The sequence below is a fragment of the Geotrypetes seraphini genome, chromosome 6, assembly GCF_902459505.1.
Source record: "Geotrypetes seraphini chromosome 6, aGeoSer1.1, whole genome shotgun sequence".
Taxonomy (NCBI): domain Eukaryota; kingdom Metazoa; phylum Chordata; class Amphibia; order Gymnophiona; family Dermophiidae; genus Geotrypetes; species Geotrypetes seraphini.
The window spans coordinates 182838541-182859416 of record NC_047089.1 but is presented as its reverse complement, the minus strand read 5'-3'; the positions used below and the strand labels follow the sequence as shown (position 1 = coordinate 182859416).

Here is a 20876-nt window from a genome sequence, read left to right as displayed (position 1 = left end):
TCTATTCCACAGAGCCATTAACAAGCTACATGTCATTCTAATATGTTGTTTTATCTTTTCTAGAAGCAGCTCAGATAGTAAGTCCAGGTGAGAATGATATTTTGTAAGCTACTTAGGTGTTCTTATGATAGAACTAAAGAAACCAACCAGCAAAAACTGACTTCTCTTTATGGGCTTTCATTGTGTGCTATTGTTTATAATAGTTATTTTATTTCTGATATCTCTTACTCTCCATTCCACAGGGCTGACAAAAATGACTGAGAAGACTGATAAAGACCATGCTGGTAGAAATTTTGCTGGTAGAAATATGGATATGTAAGTAAAATGGATGTGTTCTTACATCTGAGAGGGTTTACTCATAGAGCTAAAGTTAATTCTTTGTAGAATCAAATTACAGGCAAGTTAAAATCAGGTGAGGAATGGTTCTGTGTACTAACTCATTGATAAGAATAGGTCGGGTGTGTTGGGGGGAGGAAACACTGCCATTCAGTGGACATCCAATCAGTGTACATGGTTCAGGTGGAAAACTCCTAATGAGTGCCTAATGGCTGCCATTTTTAATAAGGAGTCTAAAGGTATGTTAGCAGCTCTGTTACTTCTAGGTGTGTGTTCTGCCACAACTTCAGTGTTTAATTTTGGAGACATAGGTCTTTGTTAACAGTTTCTCTCTATTCTTCATTTCAGGTTAACTCTGCTCATCACCTATGTGTTTGCCAGAGAGAGACCAGACGAGCAGCTCAGCACACCAGCTTGCACCTAGCCAAACAGTTGTAGGTGAGAATGATATATGGTAACCTTTATTTGCTTATTCTACTATTCTTCACTTGAGTCACTCTTCTGATGAGTGAAATAAATGTTCACAAAGCTAACATGTTTCACACTTCTATTGTTCTCTTCACACAGGTATCCTTGATGACTTTCAGGAACAATAGTAAATTGATAATGTTGGCCTCATAGAACACCATGGCACGCATTCCTGCTGTTATATGCACACAAACTTTTTGTTTTCAGTTAGTCTATTCCCTCACATGAGTTCTAAACAGTAGCAGTGGAGGATTACAGGTGATATTAACCCACACCATCAGCGAGTTAAGGCTATTGCTTTAACAACTATACCACAGTGACATCTAAGCAGCTCAACATAAATGAGGTTAACACTTTGCTTCAGGGAAGGGAGGACAGATATGGACCTTGGGGGTTGAACCCCCCTGTTTGTGAACCTTGTGTAAACCAGCTTCTTCTCTTTTCTGTTTTCAGGCAACTGTAGTTGTTCCTGCAGTATTGTCAGATGGGGTTTTGTATAACTGAGAGCAGTGCAGCTGTGAGCATCTTTGTGGTTTCCACACCTGCTTAACCAAAATAGTGCAGCTCAAGAACCAGGAGGATAGATTGAGGTATCTGGCCTTTACTTCCATCACCTTCCGTGAAAGGAAGAAAAACCCACATGTCTCATTTGGATTCTCCTGGGGTGGAGCCAACTCTTACTAGCAGTAACCCTATTCCTCAACAACAAATCTACCACAGTGACTTATATTCTCTTCCTTATGTAGCCATTTACTTTGGAACAGGGACTGGCTTACTTTGCACATCATAGCTGAGATGTCATCATCTACCTACAGTTGCATATACCCTTGCATTCACTTGCTGCTTTCCTAGATTCTGCAATGATTTGACATCAGAGTGGCTAGCAGGTAATAGAATGAATGACAGACCCCAATAAAGATTGTCAAACTTTCTATATGTCACCTTGTTGTTATATTGAAAAGGGCCCATTCAGCAGTCCCTCCTGAACCCCTATCTACCTTGGACTCTGTCCACTAAACTGCTGATGCTACAAGGTTAAAACCACATAGGAAAGTTTAAACTATAAAAAATTTTTTAATTCAAGTATAAAACTTTTAAAAATTTAAACTTTTGAAAAATATAACTATTTACATATAACACATAACGCAGGGAAAGAGGGTGGGTGCCCCCCAAGAGCAGCTTGAGCTACCTCAGGCGAGGGGGGCGGAAGAGGTGCAGTTATTGAGAGGGTGTATGGCTGCTGGCACCATGCCCTCTTGCGGCTACCAGCCTCTCAATACCTGCACCTCTTCCAAGAGGGCAGAGTAGGGCTCTATCTCCCTGACCGCCCCCTCCTGAGGCTGGTCGGGCTGCTCCTGGGGGGAACAGCAAGGAAAGGGGGTGGGATGGGAACAGGAAGGGCAGGAGAGTGAGGGGAAGGGCTATGGGTGGGGGAAGGGGAAGGTCCAACAGGGGATGGTGGTGGTGGTCCTGGAGGTAGTGGTGGGGCAGGCGGTGGGGGCCAGGGGGCAGTGGTGGGGCAGGCAGTCCAGGGGGCAGTGGTGGGGCAGGCAGTGGAGGTCCAGGGGGCAGTGGTGGGGCAGGCGGTGTGGGTGGTCCTGAGGGCTGCCAGGCCTCCTCCTCCTCCTCCCCTTCTTCCCTCTCCTCCTCTTCCTCCTCCTCTGCTGAGGACCAGGGTGGGGCTCCCTCTATCACCTGCGGTGCCTCCTGAGGGGGTGCCTGCGCTGCTGCTTGACAAGAGGGAAACAGGATCCAGTCAGATATGTCCACAACACTTTTGAACATGACATTCTTTACTACGTTATTTTCTTCAAATGCTAATAACAGGATGCAAAGCACCTACTCCACTGTAAACATCAAAATGTAACATAAGTAAGTGAGGCAAGTAGAACACCATAAAGCCATTGTGACATGATATCACAATAGCAGCTTTACTGCAGATTTTATGATTAAGAATGGTTTACAGCTACTCAAGCATTTTTATCTATTTATTCTGGTAGGCTGATCACAAAGAAACACACGCTGGACTCATTACTCACCGGCTTCAGCGCGCAATTCCTCCCTCACCCCCTCAAGGAAGGCCCGCTCCTGGCGCCTCAGCAGCCGACCCTGTTTCCTGAGAACCTCAACCTGGATAATAGAGAGAGAGAGAGAGAAAGAACGGAGAGGGAGGGATATGATGAGTGCCATCTAGCACTGTGGCATAACATGTTTACTTAAGTATTGACCTCTATAAGCACATAAAAATGGAGTATGCTGCCCTCCAAGAGCCTCTATCCGCTTTGCTGCCTGCCTCCACCCCCTTCTGCCACATGTTTTACATGAATGTATTCACGTACTCCAGCATTTTCCCCTTTCTGTGCTGGAGGCATCGCTGTCTCTCTACTGTACCTGGGACAGTGGGGGGGGGGGGGGGGTTTGAGATGACATGGCCAGCATCACAAGGAGGAGTGTGGGATTGAACTCGCAACCCCAGGGTGCTGAGGCTGTAGCCTATCAGCACTGCCCCACATTACAGCATGTCCTGGTGAGTTTACAATCATGCAGCAGGGGCAATAAAATAGTTTGGTCAGAAGGAGCAGCGTGGCTTGAAATCCCTGACGTTAGGATACTGACGCTGTCACTTTAAACGTCATGCCACTATCTCCCTAGACCAGCAGATTGATACAGGAAAGTTGTAGGTACTTGAAATGACATAGCAGCACTTTAATATATTTGTTTTCCTTTGGCAAAGTTGATTTCAAGATGTTTCTATTACAAATGTGATGCTCGTGACACAAAAATTAGTTGTGTGCATGTTGTGAATGGAATAGATGCCTTGTAGGAGCTGAATTTGTCTTTGAAATCTTACTACTGCTCCTTTGGGATGTGCTTTAATTTTAGTATTCAATGTAAAAGATTTATTATGCACAATTGTAGTTTTAAAAATGAATCACAAAAAACATGACCAATTTGATCGAGACAGGTTTCCATCATAATTACTTTTTACATGATTAATTGTGAGGGCCTGACTTGGAATACTTACTTCCCTGGGACAGGAGGCTCTACGATTGTACCGCCGGGTCAGGCGGGTCCATGAGTCCCTGAATTGCAGGTATGACCTGCGATGGCCAGGCACTACAAAATAGTGGTGCTCCCAGGAGAGAAACAGCCTGGCCAGCAGCCTGGAGTCCTGGGTGGAAAAGTTTGGCTGTCTCCTGGCAGCCATTTTAGGAGAAATAACTGCGTATGAAGAACGGGTGATTCTATGACATCACAACGCAAAAAAACGTGATGACGTTTTTTGTGCCGCTTGGGCGTGCTTGCAGCGGCCACTCCGCGCTACATCAACACTGTTGATTACATCCTAAAGCACGCCGATATCGCTGTTATACAAAAAAGTATAGCAGAACGCTTAGAAGCTTACCATGTAAACCTAATAAAACTTCACCTCCCCCAAACACAATGACAAGTTATAAATTAAATAAATGAAGATTGGGAAGTGAGGTTCACATATTTTAGCTTAGCTATGCATGTTTGGGTGGGTGGAAAATAAAAAGAATATTATGTCTTTGGTAACCTTAATCAGGACTTGAACCCCTGACCTTTGGAAGATACATGCAGTGCTTTTAAGCACTGAGCTATGTTGGGGACTTGGGAATGGGAGTCTTCAGAAATGGCTTTAGGTACAAGCTTTGACAAGGGGTAATCATTGCAAGTATCTACAGGTGTATTTGATCTGAGAACACCCAATGAACGTCCAAAACGATTTCAAAATTCTAACGGCTTCTATGACGTCAGATGCTACTTTATGGTTAGGGTTAGGACTAGAGTTAAGTAGCTCAGTAGCTCAGTGAGTAAACGCACTGTACCAATCATCCATAGGTTGTGAGTTCAACTCCCGGCTTGTCTTTTACTTGATTATAACATGAGGGGTTTATGCTGCAGGAGTGTGTTGTTGGGGTGTTGCAGGGGTGGCTAGGATGACAGAGAATAGTCACTTGCATTTTCAACAATGCATTTGAATTTCTTAAGACGAAACCTTAGTGAGCTGGGGGAGGAAGGTCACCGCAGCCTCGCGCCTCAGATGAAAAGGTTAATTTTTTAGGGACTGTGTAAGCTGATCTGGGACAGTCTTCAGCGACTCGGAGCCCTCCTCCCGGCTAGGCAGAAGGAGGAGGCTTTGGCGGTGGTGGTTTTGGTGGTGAGTGAGGGCGGGAGGGGGGAGTCGCCTTGCTGCTGCATCTGCACTCCTGCTGGCCACAGACCTACTGATCACAGAGCAGAGATCACAGAAGCACGCAGGTATGTGCGCATGCGCGGCTAGGGTTTTATTATATAGGATATACACCTATCGCATCTCATTTTCATCACAAACACATTAGCGAGACTATACACAATACATTACAAAGTTGAGCTTGGGTTTGATAAAATAAACAGCATAATTTTGACTCTGTATTACATTTATTGAACCATACTTAAGAATATGGGTGTTGCATCCGTGACAACGGTGCTTTACACCATTGAGCTACCAGTTTTTTGCCTCAACTGACTGTGATATGATAGCTAAGTAGAGTATACTTTAGCACATCACTAAGGTATGCTATGACAGGGGAACCAGAGACACAGGTGTAGGTCAGTGAGTAAAAGCACTATATCGATCATCTGTAGGTTGTGAGTTCAACTCCCAGCTTGTCTTTTACTTGTGGCATATCTACCTTCCAGGTGCACCTTGATGATGTCACAATGAGGTCAGCATTGTGCTGCTTGCTACTTCCTCTTCCTGTGAACTAGAAGCCACATTCAGGTCTAATCTGTGTTTTGATTCTGTTTCTAAGTTGGGCCAGTGTAAGTTATGGGATTTACCTTTGTTCTGAAGAATTAGCTGATTGTTGCAATGTTTTAAGATCAGGAGATTGTTCTTTCGAGCAAGATATCACTTCTAAACTATCCTCTCTGAAATAATGTCTCTGGGAAATCGAGAGAAAGCTTATTGGATGACTTAGGGTGCCTTTCCTGCCAGTCTTTGTGGAACTTGAACGAAGTTTATATGGTGTTCAAAGTCCTATCCTTTCCACTTCTAATAGGAGGTGAGTATGACATTTCTGTACAGCTTTCTGTGTAGCATACATCTACCGGTTCCCACCTTCCATACTGATAATGTAAGTTCAACACCCACTCGGTACGTTTCATCTTCTAGTTCTCCTTTGAAACATAACATATTTTTTTTCCTTGTATTAATGGTAAACTGTACAATTCTGATATCCTAGAGGAAAAAGATACAACACAGCAGTGTTCGCTGTCTGCCATTCCCTACCTCACTGATATTGCTAGATCAACTAATATATAGTTTACAAAATGGTATACTGTGTTTTGGTTATCTTTTTTATCATCCTATACTTACAATGCTGAATGAGTGATAATAAAGAGTATAAAAAAAGTATAATCTAAAAAAAAAACCCAAAAAAAAAAACCCGTACCCATGTCTATCACGGGTCCATTGGAGACGTCTTAATGACGTTTCAGAAACCTGCGTCTATCTTGCGCCAAGCGGTTCTAGAGACGTCTACCGCACGCCTAAGTAGCGTTTGATTGACACTTGCGTTTGCCGGACGTCTAAAGCACGCCTATGTTAGACGTACTAATAGAGAATTTACCCCTTAATCTCCATTATTTGCATATACTTTTGAAAATACAAAGGTATGTGCATTGTCTCCACTCCTTCCCTTTCTCCAGCCCTACAAACACATTTACTTAGTATGGGTTAAAGTTCACATGGCATTCCATAACAAGCATGCTTCACCCATCCATTTTCACACTGCTTTACCCGTAGGAATGGCTTAGAAAATTGCTCACCCCAGACTTCATGTTTTGGGTCCCTTTGTGTAACACTGAGGAAGTTACTTAAACTCCTTAGGTTCACACTTGGCCTAAAGGCAGGGCTATCTTCTTTGTAGAGCTCTGCAGACAGTTCTGGTATTATAGAACATAGTTATAGTTATCTAGTAAGCTTGGCATCGGAGAGAATGCCATATTCTATAGGCCCCAGAGCAATATAGAAGGGTTGGAGGGGGAAGAGGTCACTTTTCTTTTTTTTTTTCTATCCCTTAAGAGCTGAAAGATTATTGGATGGATGGAAAGTGCTGAGGAAAGAGCATGTTAACCTTGCATTGGAGTGGCTTGAGTCTCCTGATGGGGTGGGGTGAAGTTGCAGGTACGCACCATTTAGATGAAATGCACTCTTGGGGAGGGGCAAGAGACAGTAACACAGTCCTGGAGTGACTTCAGGAAACACACAGAGTTGAAAGATCTCTTTTAAAGCTTGTCCTGCCCCTTGGGAGCCCCTTGGAATCATGAAAAGTTGTGAGGACTCGGAACGTTTTTTACTGGGGTAAAAATTAAATTTTAAGTATTTTCATGGGCAAAAGAAAGGCCAAACCTAAAAATTCTACCCCAGCTTTGACTGGCCCTATAGACCACCATTTGACTGTATTGTCATCAATTCCTGTAAGTCAAAGACATTTTATCTACATCGAGAGCATCGATTAGTCCCCTCGATAGAACTCTTCCCCTTCCACCAATGTCTGGAGCTATGGGACCTAATTCAGATCCTATAGCAACCTTGGATGACTCTCTAAAATCCTTCTCCACTCCCTCTAAATTGCAATTTACAGCATTACCTAAAGTGATTTCTTTATCTGAGGGTAATGGAGGGATTCGAGATCACCTGAGGAACCCAAGGACATTACTTTGAAAGAGTTATGGCAAGTTAATATGAGGGTAGAAGGGTTGTTAAGAACAGTAATCGAACAATCTTCAGATCTTTCATTGGATGTTGTAAAAAAAAAAAATTGAGAATGTTGATTCTAATTTATTGTTATTGGATAATAAGATAATGACAATTGAGTCACAGGTTTCTACATTGCAGCAAGTTTCTATGTCTGCAGTAAAAGACTCATGTATTATCCATTCTAAGTTTGAACAAATGGAACATACACTTCTTCCTCTGGATTTGCGGGGGATAGGGGCAGAACCGGACCGTGAATGGTGAAATACAGCGAAGTGAGTTCCCGTAGTCTTTCGACTACGATTGGAACTCCCCACAGCCATTTCCTATTGGCGATCTACACGGGGCAGGAGCGTAGGAAGATTGCTCCTGCCCCGAAAACCCGCTGGACCACCAGGTAAGGCCGGGACGCCGGGGGGAAGGCTAAATTATGGGGTTTTTCTCTTTTTTTTCCCCCTCCCCAAAAATTGCAAATATGTGAAATCGCGATTGCCGAAACCGTGAATGGGGAGGAGGGAAGTGTATAACACGATCAAAGAATCTCCGCTTGTTAATTTTCCAAAAACTCATTTGATATCGGCTGAAATTTTGCTTAGAAAATACTTTAAAGAGATATTGGGATTAACAAATGCAGAATCCTTACAAATAATGAAATGTTATTACATTCCTCAGAAAAAGAAAGTAACATCTGACCAGGGGACAGACCTATTAGTATCTACAGAGATTGATTTGACAGATTTCCTGGAGGATTCCCAGGATACGATATTAGATAGGTCTACTCTCTTGATCACTTGTTTAAGTGAATTTGATAAAAATTTGATAATGAGATCATATTTTCAGAACAGAATAGTGAAATTTTGTGGTGATCTCATATCAATATTTCCTGATGTTGCCAGAGCAACACAATATCATAGAAAAGAATTCCTCAAGTTAAAAGCTCGAGTGTATTATAAAATTTCAACAAAAAGAATTTATATTTTGGGATCCTTTGCAATTACAACAATTTCTGAGTAAACAAGAATTATCTGTGGATAAGGGAGTTGAAAATGAATGCTGATCTTTATTGGGAGTTAACTCAAGTATAATTTGGGTTATATATTTCTTTGTAATATTATGGAAAAGAAAGATATATATAAAGCGAGGAGAATTGTTATTTGAATGCTTTAAGATTTTGTTATCTTTATTCTTTACTATTCTGTTTGAACTGTAAATTTGGAAAAATTATAAATAATAATAATAAAAAAGCTTGTGTGAAGCTGAACATGAATCTCCCCTGGTTAATCATTGAGAGGAAATGGAAAAATGTAGCTTTGTAAAGTAGATTTGATACTTTCTATTTGTATTATAGTTAAATGCCATATGTAAAATGAAACAATGTGACTGGAGAGAATATAGAAGAAATTCCTTTTCACATAAAACATGTTCACCAAATAAAGTGCAATGAATGGAATCTTCACTGAGATCAGCAAACCCAAACCCAATTTTAGCGAGAGACGTCTATTCGAGCTCCCCGGAGAGGATTGACCGGCGGTTACACCCTGAGGCAGCATTGAATTGTGAAACACTGGCCATCGTTGGTGTGCCGATCCTCTGCACAAGACAAAGTAACGAAAAGTAGTTTTTGCACTATTATCTCGTTTTTATTCACGGCATTGCACAGTCATTTTGAATTGGCCAAAAGGAGGTTTTTTTATGCCCATGAGATTTTTGTTGGGGTAGGCCTTAAAGCCGCCATGGTGGCTGGTCTGTACCACATTGTCTGAGGCTTTTCCTTCCTTTTTTTTTTTTTGCATTTAAATTAACTCGTGCAGACTAAGATTGGGTTTGTGTTTGCTGATCTCGGTGAAGATTCCATTTATTGCACTTTTATATGGAGAAAGTGTATTATGTGATTACTGTTTGTTCACACCCATACTGTGTTTATTGGGAAGAAATTCCTTTTGACATCTCTGCACACTTCTGTTCTTTGTATACCCTTTCTTTTTCTTTTTTTTTCTGTCCCCCTACTTCTCTCCCCTCTTGGCAGCACTTTGAACGTGAACTGCGTCGATTCAGTTGTAATGAGAAGAAGATGGTGCTCAACAGCCACGCTCTGTATGACACAGTGGAGGTACAAGTTGCTATATCACAAAGCTGATGGGGATGTTTTAAGGCAAGGATGAGGAGTTGTGAGGGGTGGGGAGGAAGGGCAGAAGAGAATAAGATAAATGTACCAGCTCTGACAGAATTAAATTTTGTTTGTTAATTATGCTGACAAATGTATTCAGATAGTCCATTGAAACACGGGGGTCCATGTCAAGCCTAAAGTTGGGTTATTGAGCAATTTTTAAAATAACTTCAGTTAAAAAGCCTTTGATCCATGTAAATCAACACTAAAAGTACATGCACAGTGTCACAAGCTGCTTTTATCCATGTTGGTGGAGGTGACAGGGATTGAAATACAGTATGTGTTAATTTTTTGTGTGTTGAAGTAGACCTTTTAACTGTTAATTTTTTTTTTTTTTTTAAAGTCTGCACAGAATGTGGCAGCTTTTCTTAGGCAATTTATAGAGTAACAGTATTTCACCAGCACATTGTGCCAATTTTCAAGGTATTGAAATACATACATTCTTTGTAGCTATGTGGGTTAGTGCTGTATGTAGACATAGGCAGTATAGGCATCTGCCTAGGGCACCGAGCACCTAGGCTGAAAATGAGCTGTCATCCACTGGTGCCACTCCAGAGGCACTCGGACCAGACAACTCTCAACCCTGCTTTCCAGTCTCCCCAGGGCTCCTCTCAACTCTCTGAACATCAGAGGAGGAGCTTTGCCATCATCCTCTGGTCCTACCTGTGGGCACTGAAGTCTTAAATCAGCCCTGTTGCAAGTCATTTTAAAAACAGCCCCTCAGTTTACTGTGCCTAGTCCTCTGAAACGGAGTTCTTTTACAGCATTTCTAAAGCATTTTGCTGCATGTTGTCTTGGGGGATCTGTGTGTTTAGACTGCATTTTTCCCCTTTAGGAGGGCTTTTTGCACTCCTATTCTGAAGTGCCATACACAAGTGACCTTTCTGCCAGATTGCTGGCTGGGAAACTTTGACTCGGCAGATAGTGTAGGGGCATTTCTTCCCACCTGACCTGGAACCTTTTTTGTCTAAAGTCAGCCCTGACAGCTTAGACAGGTGGGCCTGTGCAGCAAGCATTCAGTGTGTTTTGGCTGCAGTAGTTTGTCTCTTGCCAAGTACTTGTGACTTGGATTGGCCTCTGTGAAGACAGGATATTGACCCAGTAAGACTATTCTTATGTTCTCTGTTGGTACCAAGGTACTGAAGAGCATGCAATGTGCTACGTCATGTCTGTTTTGGTGTCATTCTTAACCTTCCTACCTGTCGGTATCATCACATTGCAGTTTTGGGATAAATCAATTTGCCGCTTTAGAATATGTCCTGCCAGGAAAACCCTTTTTGCTCTGCTACAATATTTTGGAGTCCTCATGAGTCACTTCTCAAGATCTTCTCACTATTAAGAGTCATAAGCGATACCCATAATTTTTAGCAGGTGCTGCTGATGGCATGCAGTCTTTATAGTAATTTTCCGTATTTCACATACCTAGGTCATACTTGGCTTCATACAACTACTACTACAACTATATATTACTTATGTAGCGCTGAAAGGTATACACAACACTGTACATTTTGACATTTAATAGATGGTCCCTGCTCAGAAGAGCTTATAATCTAACTTGGATGGATAAACAGACAAGACATATAGGGGTTAAAGATGCAAAAACCAAGGTGAGAGGAGTTAGGAGTTGAAGGCAGTCTCCAAGAGGTGGGCTTTTAACTAGGCCTTGAACACGGCCAGAGACAGAGCCTGACATAGGGATTCAGGCAGCTTGTTCCAAGCATATGATGCAGCAAGATAGAAGGGACTGAATCTGGAGTTGGTGGAGGAAGAGAAGGGTACAGACAGGAGGAACTTGTCAGCTGAGCAGAACTCACAGGGAGAACATAGGGGGAGATAAGGGAAAAGAGATAATGAGGGGAAGAGGAGTTTGAATTCAAAATGATTGGGAAGTCAGTGAAGTGACTTTAGGAGAGGGGATTGGAGGGGAGCAAGGTCTAGCTAGTCTAGCTAGTTGCAGTAGTCTAAGCATGAGGTGATAAGGGCGTGAACAAGGGTTTTGATAGTGTGCTCAGAGAGGAAGGGTCGGATTTTGGTAATATAGAGGAAGAAGCGGCAGGTTTTAGCAATATGTTATATTTGGGCAGTGAAGGAAAGAGGAGTCAAAGATGACCCCGAGATTGCGAGCAGACAAAACAGGGAGGATGAGAGTATTGTCCACAGAGACAGAGAACGGGGGAAGCAGGGAGGCGAGTTTAGGCGGGAAGATGAGCATAAAACCTAATTTTTGTCAGTGTTGATTATTTGCTGGCATGCTGATGCCGCCTTGCCAAGCCTGTAACTGACAATCCTCTCAGTGCTACCATTACTGGACATAATGCTACCAAGATAAGTGAAGTTGTCCATCTTGAACAGATTTATGGACACTCATGTACATGTTTGACCACCAGCTTGCATGATCTTTTTTTTTTTTTTTTCCTTTACTGATTCTCAATTTAGCTTTCCTAGTAGATTTCTCAAAGTTCATGGTAACTTTCTAGAGTTGCTGGAATGATTTTTCTCCCGTTTCATACTGTAGTACTCAGTGGGGAGCCATGAAGCAGGACTCTAACTCTGACCATCAGGTGGCAGTGTTGCACAATAAGTGGGATATGATTCACCTGGGGTTGTGCTTGCTCTTTCTACACATTCATAGCTCTGGCTGATCCAATGCTAGAATCAGTTATGCATGGTAGTACACAGTACAACCACTGGGTCAGCCCTTCACAAAGTTTTAAAGAACTTAGACACCAGAGGATTTTTTTAAAATATTTTTTTATAGATCACCTTACTTGTAAAAATGCAATTCAGAATGGTTAATATACATCAGGCATAAATACATTTTTATTAAGTCTAGGAACCTGCAGATGTGATCTATCTCCTTCCCCACCCCTCCAATACTATCTGCAGTGATTTTTTTTTTTAAGGGGGGGGGACATGAATTTGCTTCGGGATCAGAAGTAACTCTTTTAGAAACTGATTTACTAAAGCTGTTTTCCTATAATGTTTCTGGGCAAAGAAACTTTAGTAAATCAGTCCAGAAGCCAAAGTCCCTTCCCAAAGTGTGCTGACATAGGGCCTTCAAACCTTAGGTGCCAGGTCTGAATTTTTAGTTGCCATGGCTTTTTGAAGGGGTTTGTCAAGCCTTGCTATACCAGCATATAAATATAAACAACTCCCCACCCCTGCTGCTCCTGTTGACTTTCTGGGGCCAGTGACTGCTGCCATTCTTTCAGCCCCTGCTACTCCACCTTTTGGCCTGAATGGAAGCAGCTGTAGCTGCTCTTGTGTAGTTCCAGGGACTGCTGTTCTTTCTGGGCAGCCTTTGGCCAAGTCTCTTCCAGCACTGTGCTTGTTAATGCTGCTTTCTTTTTTGGCATTGTAATGTGTGTCTGTAGGTATGGTGCCATTGAGACCAGGACTGGCAGAACATGGTAAGCATGGCAGGAAAGCATAAATAGTTGAAGGACACCCAACTTACCTAACGTCTATATGGGGCTCGTTTTCAAAAAAGATAAGACATCCAAAAGACAGCATAAGCTGGCACTTTAACGTCTTGTGTGTCAAAACCTTCAAGTGGGCATTTTTGAACTGACTTTCTAGGTGTCTTTCTGGTTATTTTGTCTCTAGTGCATCTAAATCATAAGGGGGCGTGTTAGGAGTATGTTTTGTGCAGGATTAGGGCAGATGTAGCACTTGGGAGTTTTACAGCGATAATAAAAATTTTTACAAAATGTCCAGGGCACAATTTGGACACTTTGGGCTAGATCTGTTTTTAAAAAATGCATAAGGACCAAAAGGTACCCCAACTGACCAGATGACCACTGAAGGGATGAAAATATGGCCCCTACACATTCCCCCAGTGGTCACTGATTTCCCTGATTCCCCCCCCCCCCCCCGATGTCTGCATGAAACAGTACATATCTGTTTTTGACAGGTACAGATACTACAGCTAGTCCTAGTACAACTACAAGCAGGTCTCCTTGAGTTGCCTGGTAGGTAGTGCAGTGGAATGCAGAGAAGGGGACCCTACCTAGTAAGAACATAAGATTGGCCTTACTGGGTCAGACCAATGGTCCATCAAGCACAGTAGCCTGTTCTCACGGTGGCCAACCCAGGTCACTAGTATCTGGCCAAAACCCAAGGTGTAGCAATATTCCATGCTACCAATCCAGGGCAAGCAGTGGCTTCCCCCATGACTTTCTCAATAACAGACTATGGACTTTTCCTCCAGAAACTTGTCCAAACCTTTCTTTAAAATCAGCTACACTATCCGCTCTTACCATTCTTAATAGAAAGTGTGAGCCCACCAAAACCCCACTGTACTGTCATATATGTGGCATCTGTAGGCATAAAGGCTATTGGAGTGGTAGACAGGTAGATACGGTAGGTTTTGGGGAAGTTTTGGAGGGCTCACCATATAATGTACGGGAATTATGGTGAGGTGTGTACCCAGTACCCTTAATGTGAAGTTCACAGCAGTGTCTCCTAGGGTGCCCCACTGCTCTGCTGGCATGTCTGAGTGGTCAATCCATTAAAATTGTTGACCCTTCCTTCATGCAAATGGCTTGTTTTGGAATTTTTTTTCTTCAATAATGGCAACAACAAAAAAAGACATCTTGTGGGTTCGAAATGGACATTTACTCCATCCAATTTCTCAAAACATCCCAAGTCAGATTTAAGACATCTTATTGAAAATGCCCCTCTGTCATCCTGTGATCATTTCTGCATCCTGTCCCAACAGTAGTCAAGAGACTGTGGAGGAAAACTTCATGTCAGCACAGCAGTGGCAGTAGACCTGGGAACGTGATAGTGGATAGCTGCAGTGGTGAAGCCAGAAATCCTAGCTCTGTCCTGACTGAGAGCCAGGGCATGGATTTTAGATTAAATAAGATCAATGAGATTTAGATTAATTGCTCTGTGTGATTTCTTAGAAGCCAGTACACTTCCCTCTCTCCATTCGCGGTTCCTGCACTCGCGGTTTCATATAATCGTGATTTTTTTTCTGGGGAGGGGGAAAATTAAAAAAAGTCTTAATGTAAATAAAAATCCATCGTTTTTTCCTCCCTGCTGCCTTCCCGGCCTTACCTGGTGGTCTAGAGGGTTTTCGGGGCAGGAGCGATCTTCCTACGCTGCTGCCCCTTGCAGATCGCCATGAGGAAATGGCTGCTGTGAGTTCCCGTAGTCTCTCAAGACTACGTCGGGAACTCCCTACAGCCATTTCCTGATGGCAATCTGCATGGGGCAGGAGCGTAGGAAGATCGCTCCTGCCCCAAAAACCCTCTAGACCACCAGGGAAGGCCGGGAAGGAGGTGGGGGTGGGTCAGAGCCGGATAATCGCGATTTTTCAGCATTCGCGGTCCAGCTCTGCCCGTATCCCCCGTGAATGAGAGAGAAGTGTATTCAAAACAGGGTTCTAGTATTTCATAGTACTTTTTTGGAGTAAGCCTTTATTTTCAGATTTGTGTGGGGTTCAAAATAACCCTGGGTGAAATGTTGGGTTTTTGGGGTTTTTTTTGTAATACATATCCAACTTTTCTAGCTGCATCCATCTTGGTCCAAGCTAGAGAGTTGCGCAGGGACAGAAATCCCACCCGTCCCCGCCCGGATCCTCTCCGTCCCCGCCAGGATCCTCTCCGTCCCCACTCATCCCCGCAAGGAATTACCTCCATCCCCGCCTGTCCCCATAAAAAGCAGCAATTACTTCTGACAGGATAATCAATTCCACAGTTTCTTTTGTGTTTGCGCTGCTGTTTTCCTTGTGGAATCTCTTTGGTGGAACCCTTTTTATGTTTTCTGTTCAGATAATTAACTTATAAACCCCCTCTTTTACTAAGGTTGACGTGTCCATTATATTATATGGATGAACCCTGCTTCCAAAGCCTTTCATCCCCGTGGGAGTCCCATTGGCTAGAGGGGGGGTCCCCATAGGAGTCCTGTGGGTTAGGGGGAGATTCCCACGATCCCTGTTCCCATGCAGACCTCTAGTCCAAGCCCAGTGTATGTACTTATATACAAGGATAAATATAAACAACTCCCCACCCCTGCAGTTTCATGTGATTTTTTTTTTTTAAATTAGTGTTGAATTTGGAAATCAAATAGCAGGAATAAGTCAAAACTAAGTAGAGACTGCTGAAGCAAGAGCACTATCTGTTCTTTGCCTCCTGTGGACTATGCTGAAAAACAGAAATTTCTCTTGTTCCAGTGCCTACCAAAGGAGGACTATATTTAGGGTAGATTAGATCAAGGCATACCTAGCCAGTGTTTTTTTCAGGATATGCACAATGAATATGCATGAGACACCGGCTTCATCTCATATCTCATGCATGTTCATTGTGTATATCCTGAAAATTCAGACTGGTTGTGTGTGACTAAAGACTGGGTTGAGAATCCCTGAATCTCTAGAGCACCTCCTGTCTCTCTAGGAGAGTGAATTTGAGTCTTATTCTAAATCGGCACCCTGATCTGGTAAGATATGTTGGAAGTTCCCTTTTTAGTTAAGCAGTAGGATTTTGTATGCGTGGTAATAGCTTGGTTTCTCAAGGGCTGATGCACAAAGCATTAGTGTAGCTTTAACCAGGTTTTTACCAGCCAAGCAATGCTCAAAATGGTTTTAGTGCAAGTATTAACATGTGCTGAAACCATTACTGCATACCCCATTAAAACATCTTTAAATTTATGTTAATGTAGTCATTTGGTTTTCCCCTACCATGATCAAAAATTTCATGCATGGTGTATGTGAAAAACTTTGCGCTTGTCACCACAACCCTTTGATGCTGCCCCTGACTTAACAACGTCAAGTGTCACCTCTTTTCTCCTAAGCTATCCAACCTGGTCTGGACTGCTTCATGCACCAGCCCTGACTGCCCAGTTAAAAAAAAGGTTCCCCACCCATTTTTAACTTGGGCCCACCCAACAGCAACCCACCTGTGATGTGGCTGGTAGGGATCCTCATGTCCTACCAGCTGAAGGCTCCCTGCACCGCTCCTCCCTTCCCCCAACCCCCGGTACCTTTTTAAATCCTTTTAATACTTTTGTCAGCAGCAAGCAATGACTCATACTTGCTGCTTGTACTGGTCCTAATCCTTATTTTGGACACAGCTTCTTAGTACTGTGAGCAGGAAGTTGCATCAGCGGAAAGGCTTGGAGCTAGTGGGTAAGAGCTGCTGCTTACTGCTGACAAATCTTAAGGACTTAAAAGGTACCAGGGGCTTAGGGGAGTTACGAGATCCCACTTTTTGCCTGAGGGAGAGATGCCAGGTAGGGGGCAGGGTTCTTGTGTCTACTCACCATTGCTATATTCATAGACAATATTGTGTCTAATTATGCCATTGTTTCTAGTGGGTCCCCCTCCCTCCAAGACTCAAAAACATTAGTGATAGTCTAGTGAGACTCCCTGACCCTATATCTCAGGGTGTTGCCATTTTGCTGATGACAGCACCTAGACCAAATGGCCATTTCTCCTGCCTCATTTGAGGCAGGGGGTTGGGTGAGAATCCCACTAGACTACCAGTAACTTTTTTTTTTTTTTAGCTTGGGGTGACAGACAGGGGACTACTAACCTACTAGGAGATTTGTGTGTATGGTGGGGGGGGGGGCACTACACTATGAAGGACTTTTTAATATTGGGGGAAGGGATTGGGTATGTGGGAACAGGGCAGGGCTGGGTGCTGCTAGATATCAGGAATATGTCGGTGCCAGAGCCAGCACAACTCAGGCACCAACAAAGTTGGCATTTAGTGCTGAGCTGCAGATTACTGCGATTTTAACACATTAGTTTGCGCATGCTATGGAAATTTTGGGGTGCTAATTTTCACAGTTGAATGAAAATTCTACCATGAAACTTTGAGCATCAGGCCCTCCACCCCTCTCCCTAGTGAAGAAACATAACGGGTCATTAACAATGTTGCCCATGAGTTGATGTTAACAACATGAGAAGGGGGGATTAACTGGTATGGCCTGGGTTCTTATTTTCTTGCTATTCTGTGTTCCAGCAAAAGATTTTGGCTGCTACATGTGAGGAAGATATCTTTCTGTACCTGGGTCTGGAGTATATGCCACCGTCTGACAGAAATGCTTGATCCCAACCTGGAGATTCCCACTACAGAACTTCTAATAGAACTGAGAAGGGGAATTGGAAAAGATAATGCGCTGACTTAGGGAGCAGATCCAAGATAATGACGAAGTAAGCATGTCGTGCTGATTTTGGGCATTTCCCGTCCAGCTCAGTATTGAAGAAGACGCAGGCTGCCTCCTTCATGCTGCTAACCCCTGTATTGTGGTGGACAGATGTTACGAGCTAGGCACAGCTATCTTTTATTAGGACATGGTGTCACCACTGGCTGGTTTTGAGGAAAAACACTTACAAGTGGAGCAACTTTTCAATTAACCTCATTGGCCCTGCAGATGCTCCAGAAGTGGAAGCATAGTACGCAGGGCTTTGGCAAATCTGTTCTTGCTTTTTCCCTTGGTGGTGGTAGTAGCTGAGACAATGTTGAATTCAACTAAGGGGGGTGATAGGGACCCAGATATTGTGTATGTATATTGCTGTACTCTCACTGGTGAAACCTGCAAAAGTAACTCTGGATTGTATGTGGTCCATGCTTTGAGGCCTTCTACAAGCCATGTCCTGACACAGGCACTCCACTGTGATTTTTAAATTCTGCAAGAATTTAGAAATTGGAAGACTTCTGAGATGCAAGTTTCTACAGAGGTAACAACAAACAGTTAAAGCAATTTGAAGTTACTTTGGTTCAGGACAAAATGGTGTATACTTTGGGAAAAATGAAGAATTTTGAAAATTATATAAAGACATTTAAATTTTGAAGACTCTCAATTAAGAGCTTATTATAAAAAGGTCTTATGGTGTATGCAGTAAAAGGTGTTTTATCCAAAATCAGGTTTACTGCCATAGCAAGAGCAGAACCATCCCTTTCTGAGAGTAGCTGCAGATAGTTTGAATCTCACTGATTTCCTTGGTCTTTCTTCAAAATAAAGATGAAATAATGGTATTTATCGTCAATCTAACTTTAATCTTCTTAGAGGGGGGAGGGTGAAGTATCTCTTTCCTTATGCTATCCAAATGGATATGGAACAGAAGGAAGTTTCTTGTATATCAGCAGCAGCTTTGGACATTATCCATCAAAATATGTGGGATCTTTTTAAGGAATGGTTTTCTACTGTGTGCTAGAAAAAACTATAACACTGATAGGTCATAGAATATGGGGAAGCTTTGACTCAAGATCCCAATGTTACTTGAATAGATACATTGAATTTGATAATCCTACAGGAAAAGTAAGCTATCTCACCTTTTGGTTTAATTAGCTTCCTCAAGTTGTTAGGGTACACTACAGGAAACCTAAGAACCCAATCTAGAATGTATAATTTGTTTATCCTGTTTTTCTGTGCTATTATTTTCAAAGTATGTTTTTCTTTAATAATTTGGAATGTACATTAATAATAGGTTTGGGACTTTGCCTCCAGGAATTTGTTTAAACCAATTTTAAACCTTGCTCTGCTAACTTCTAGATGTGATAAAAAGCAACAGGTCCCAGAGCCTGACGTGAGGTTGAGCAAAAAAATATTTTTTAAAGGTACGATTTAGCAATCTCATCACGTGAATCCTAGTCTTTGTACTTTTTGAAAGAGTAAACAATCAATTTCCATTCCAGGCTAGTTCTTTTGAGCTTGACGACCAAAGGAGTATAGACTGCCATACTAATATGCAAAATAAGTCTTTGTTTATGATTATGGGTTGTGAATACTGAGATATTGTAGCAGCTTTAGATGACCCTTCTCTTTTTGCACTTTGTTCTCCCTGCCTCATCTGCAGGTCAGTTGTTGGTCATGAGTCCAAGGGGATCATAGCTAGAGCAAAGACCTGTATAGAAGCAGGTAAAGTGGGAATTTGGAGCCTGTTTACTTAGGACTAGGGTGAAATTTATTTTAGAAGTTGTCTATTTGTAGTATTTATGCTGACAAAATCACCTTCCCCCTCTAATCTTTTTTTCAACCTTCCTACTGTTCTTGGGCTGAACAGGTGGGGGAGTGGGATAGGCCATATTGGTGCCATTCAGGATGGAGCCTGGAAATGGTTACTTACTATCTCTAGGATAGTGAGATCTGTGTATAAATAACTGGTTACCTAGTTACTAATAATCAATTATTGGAATTAAAAAGTATGCTAGTATTTAGAAATTACACAGGGATCTGCCCTACATTCTGTTCTATAACTTGCACACCTACATCCTTATAGCACACAATTCCAAATGGAATGTGGCCATGGGAGAGGCATGGGCAGATCAGGGGCATTCCCAGAAATTAGGTGTGATGTTATAGAATATCTGCATCTGTGTGTCACCCATGGCAAAAGCTGGTGTAAATATTCATGCCTGATGGCAAAATGTTTGCACCCAAAGTTAGGCATGAAATATGTGCTAATAAGCTAGTATTCTATAAAGGATGCTGTCTGAGACATGCACATTACAGAATTCTGACACCAAATTAGGTACCATTTATTGAATCTAGCCCTACTGTATACTCGTATGTGCTGCCATTCTCTTTTGCTTCACCATACACCTGGAACAAACTGCCTGAGTCGGTACACCCACCTCTTCAAGAAAGCACAGTTACTTACTGTACTAGGTGTTATCCGGGGACAGCAGGCAGATATTCTCACTGATGGGTGACGGCACCAACGGAACCCCGGTACGGACACGTCAAGAACTTGAAAAGTTCTTGATGCCCGCACCGCGTATGCGCGAGTGCCTTCCTGCCCGACATAGGCACGCGGTCCCTCAGTTAAGATAAGCCAGCTAAGAAGCCAACCCGGGGAGATGGGTGGGTTGTGAGAATATCTGCTTGCTGTCCCCGGATAAAACCTGTTATGGTAAGTAACTGTGCTTTATCCCAGGACAAGCAGGCAGCATATTCTCACTGATGGGTGACCTCCAAGCTAACAGAGATGGGATGGTGGGAGATTTGGCCAAAGAAATACAATTGAAAAAAATAATGGCCGAAACGCCCATCCCATCTGGAGAAAAAACCAGACAATAGTGAGAAGTGAAGGAATGAACTGAGGACCAGGAGGCAGCTGTATAGAGTTCCTCAGTAATATAACGATAAGGAAAACAACAAAAGCTGCCAGAACTCAAACTTAGGGAC

At 42.7% G+C, this 20876-nt stretch overlaps 1 protein-coding gene across 4 annotated transcripts in view; it reads left to right on the top strand.

Annotated features, from left to right (window-relative positions):
• POLM (DNA polymerase mu) overlaps positions 1-18724 on the top strand; it is a 55295-nt gene extending 36571 nt beyond the window's left edge. For 2 of the 4 annotated variants that reach the window (XM_033948036.1, XM_033948033.1), the window contains 2 exons: positions 9597-9680; positions 17708-18724. In XM_033948036.1, the coding sequence (XP_033803927.1) occupies positions 9597-9680; positions 17708-17794 (171 nt within the window). In that variant the 3' untranslated portion in view covers positions 17795-18724. Of the gene's footprint in view, positions 1-9596; positions 9723-17707 lie in introns of all 4 variants that reach the window. The other 2 variants (XM_033948034.1, XM_033948035.1) reach the window with 2 other exon arrangements.
• Positions 18725-20876: the final 2152 nt, after the last annotated feature.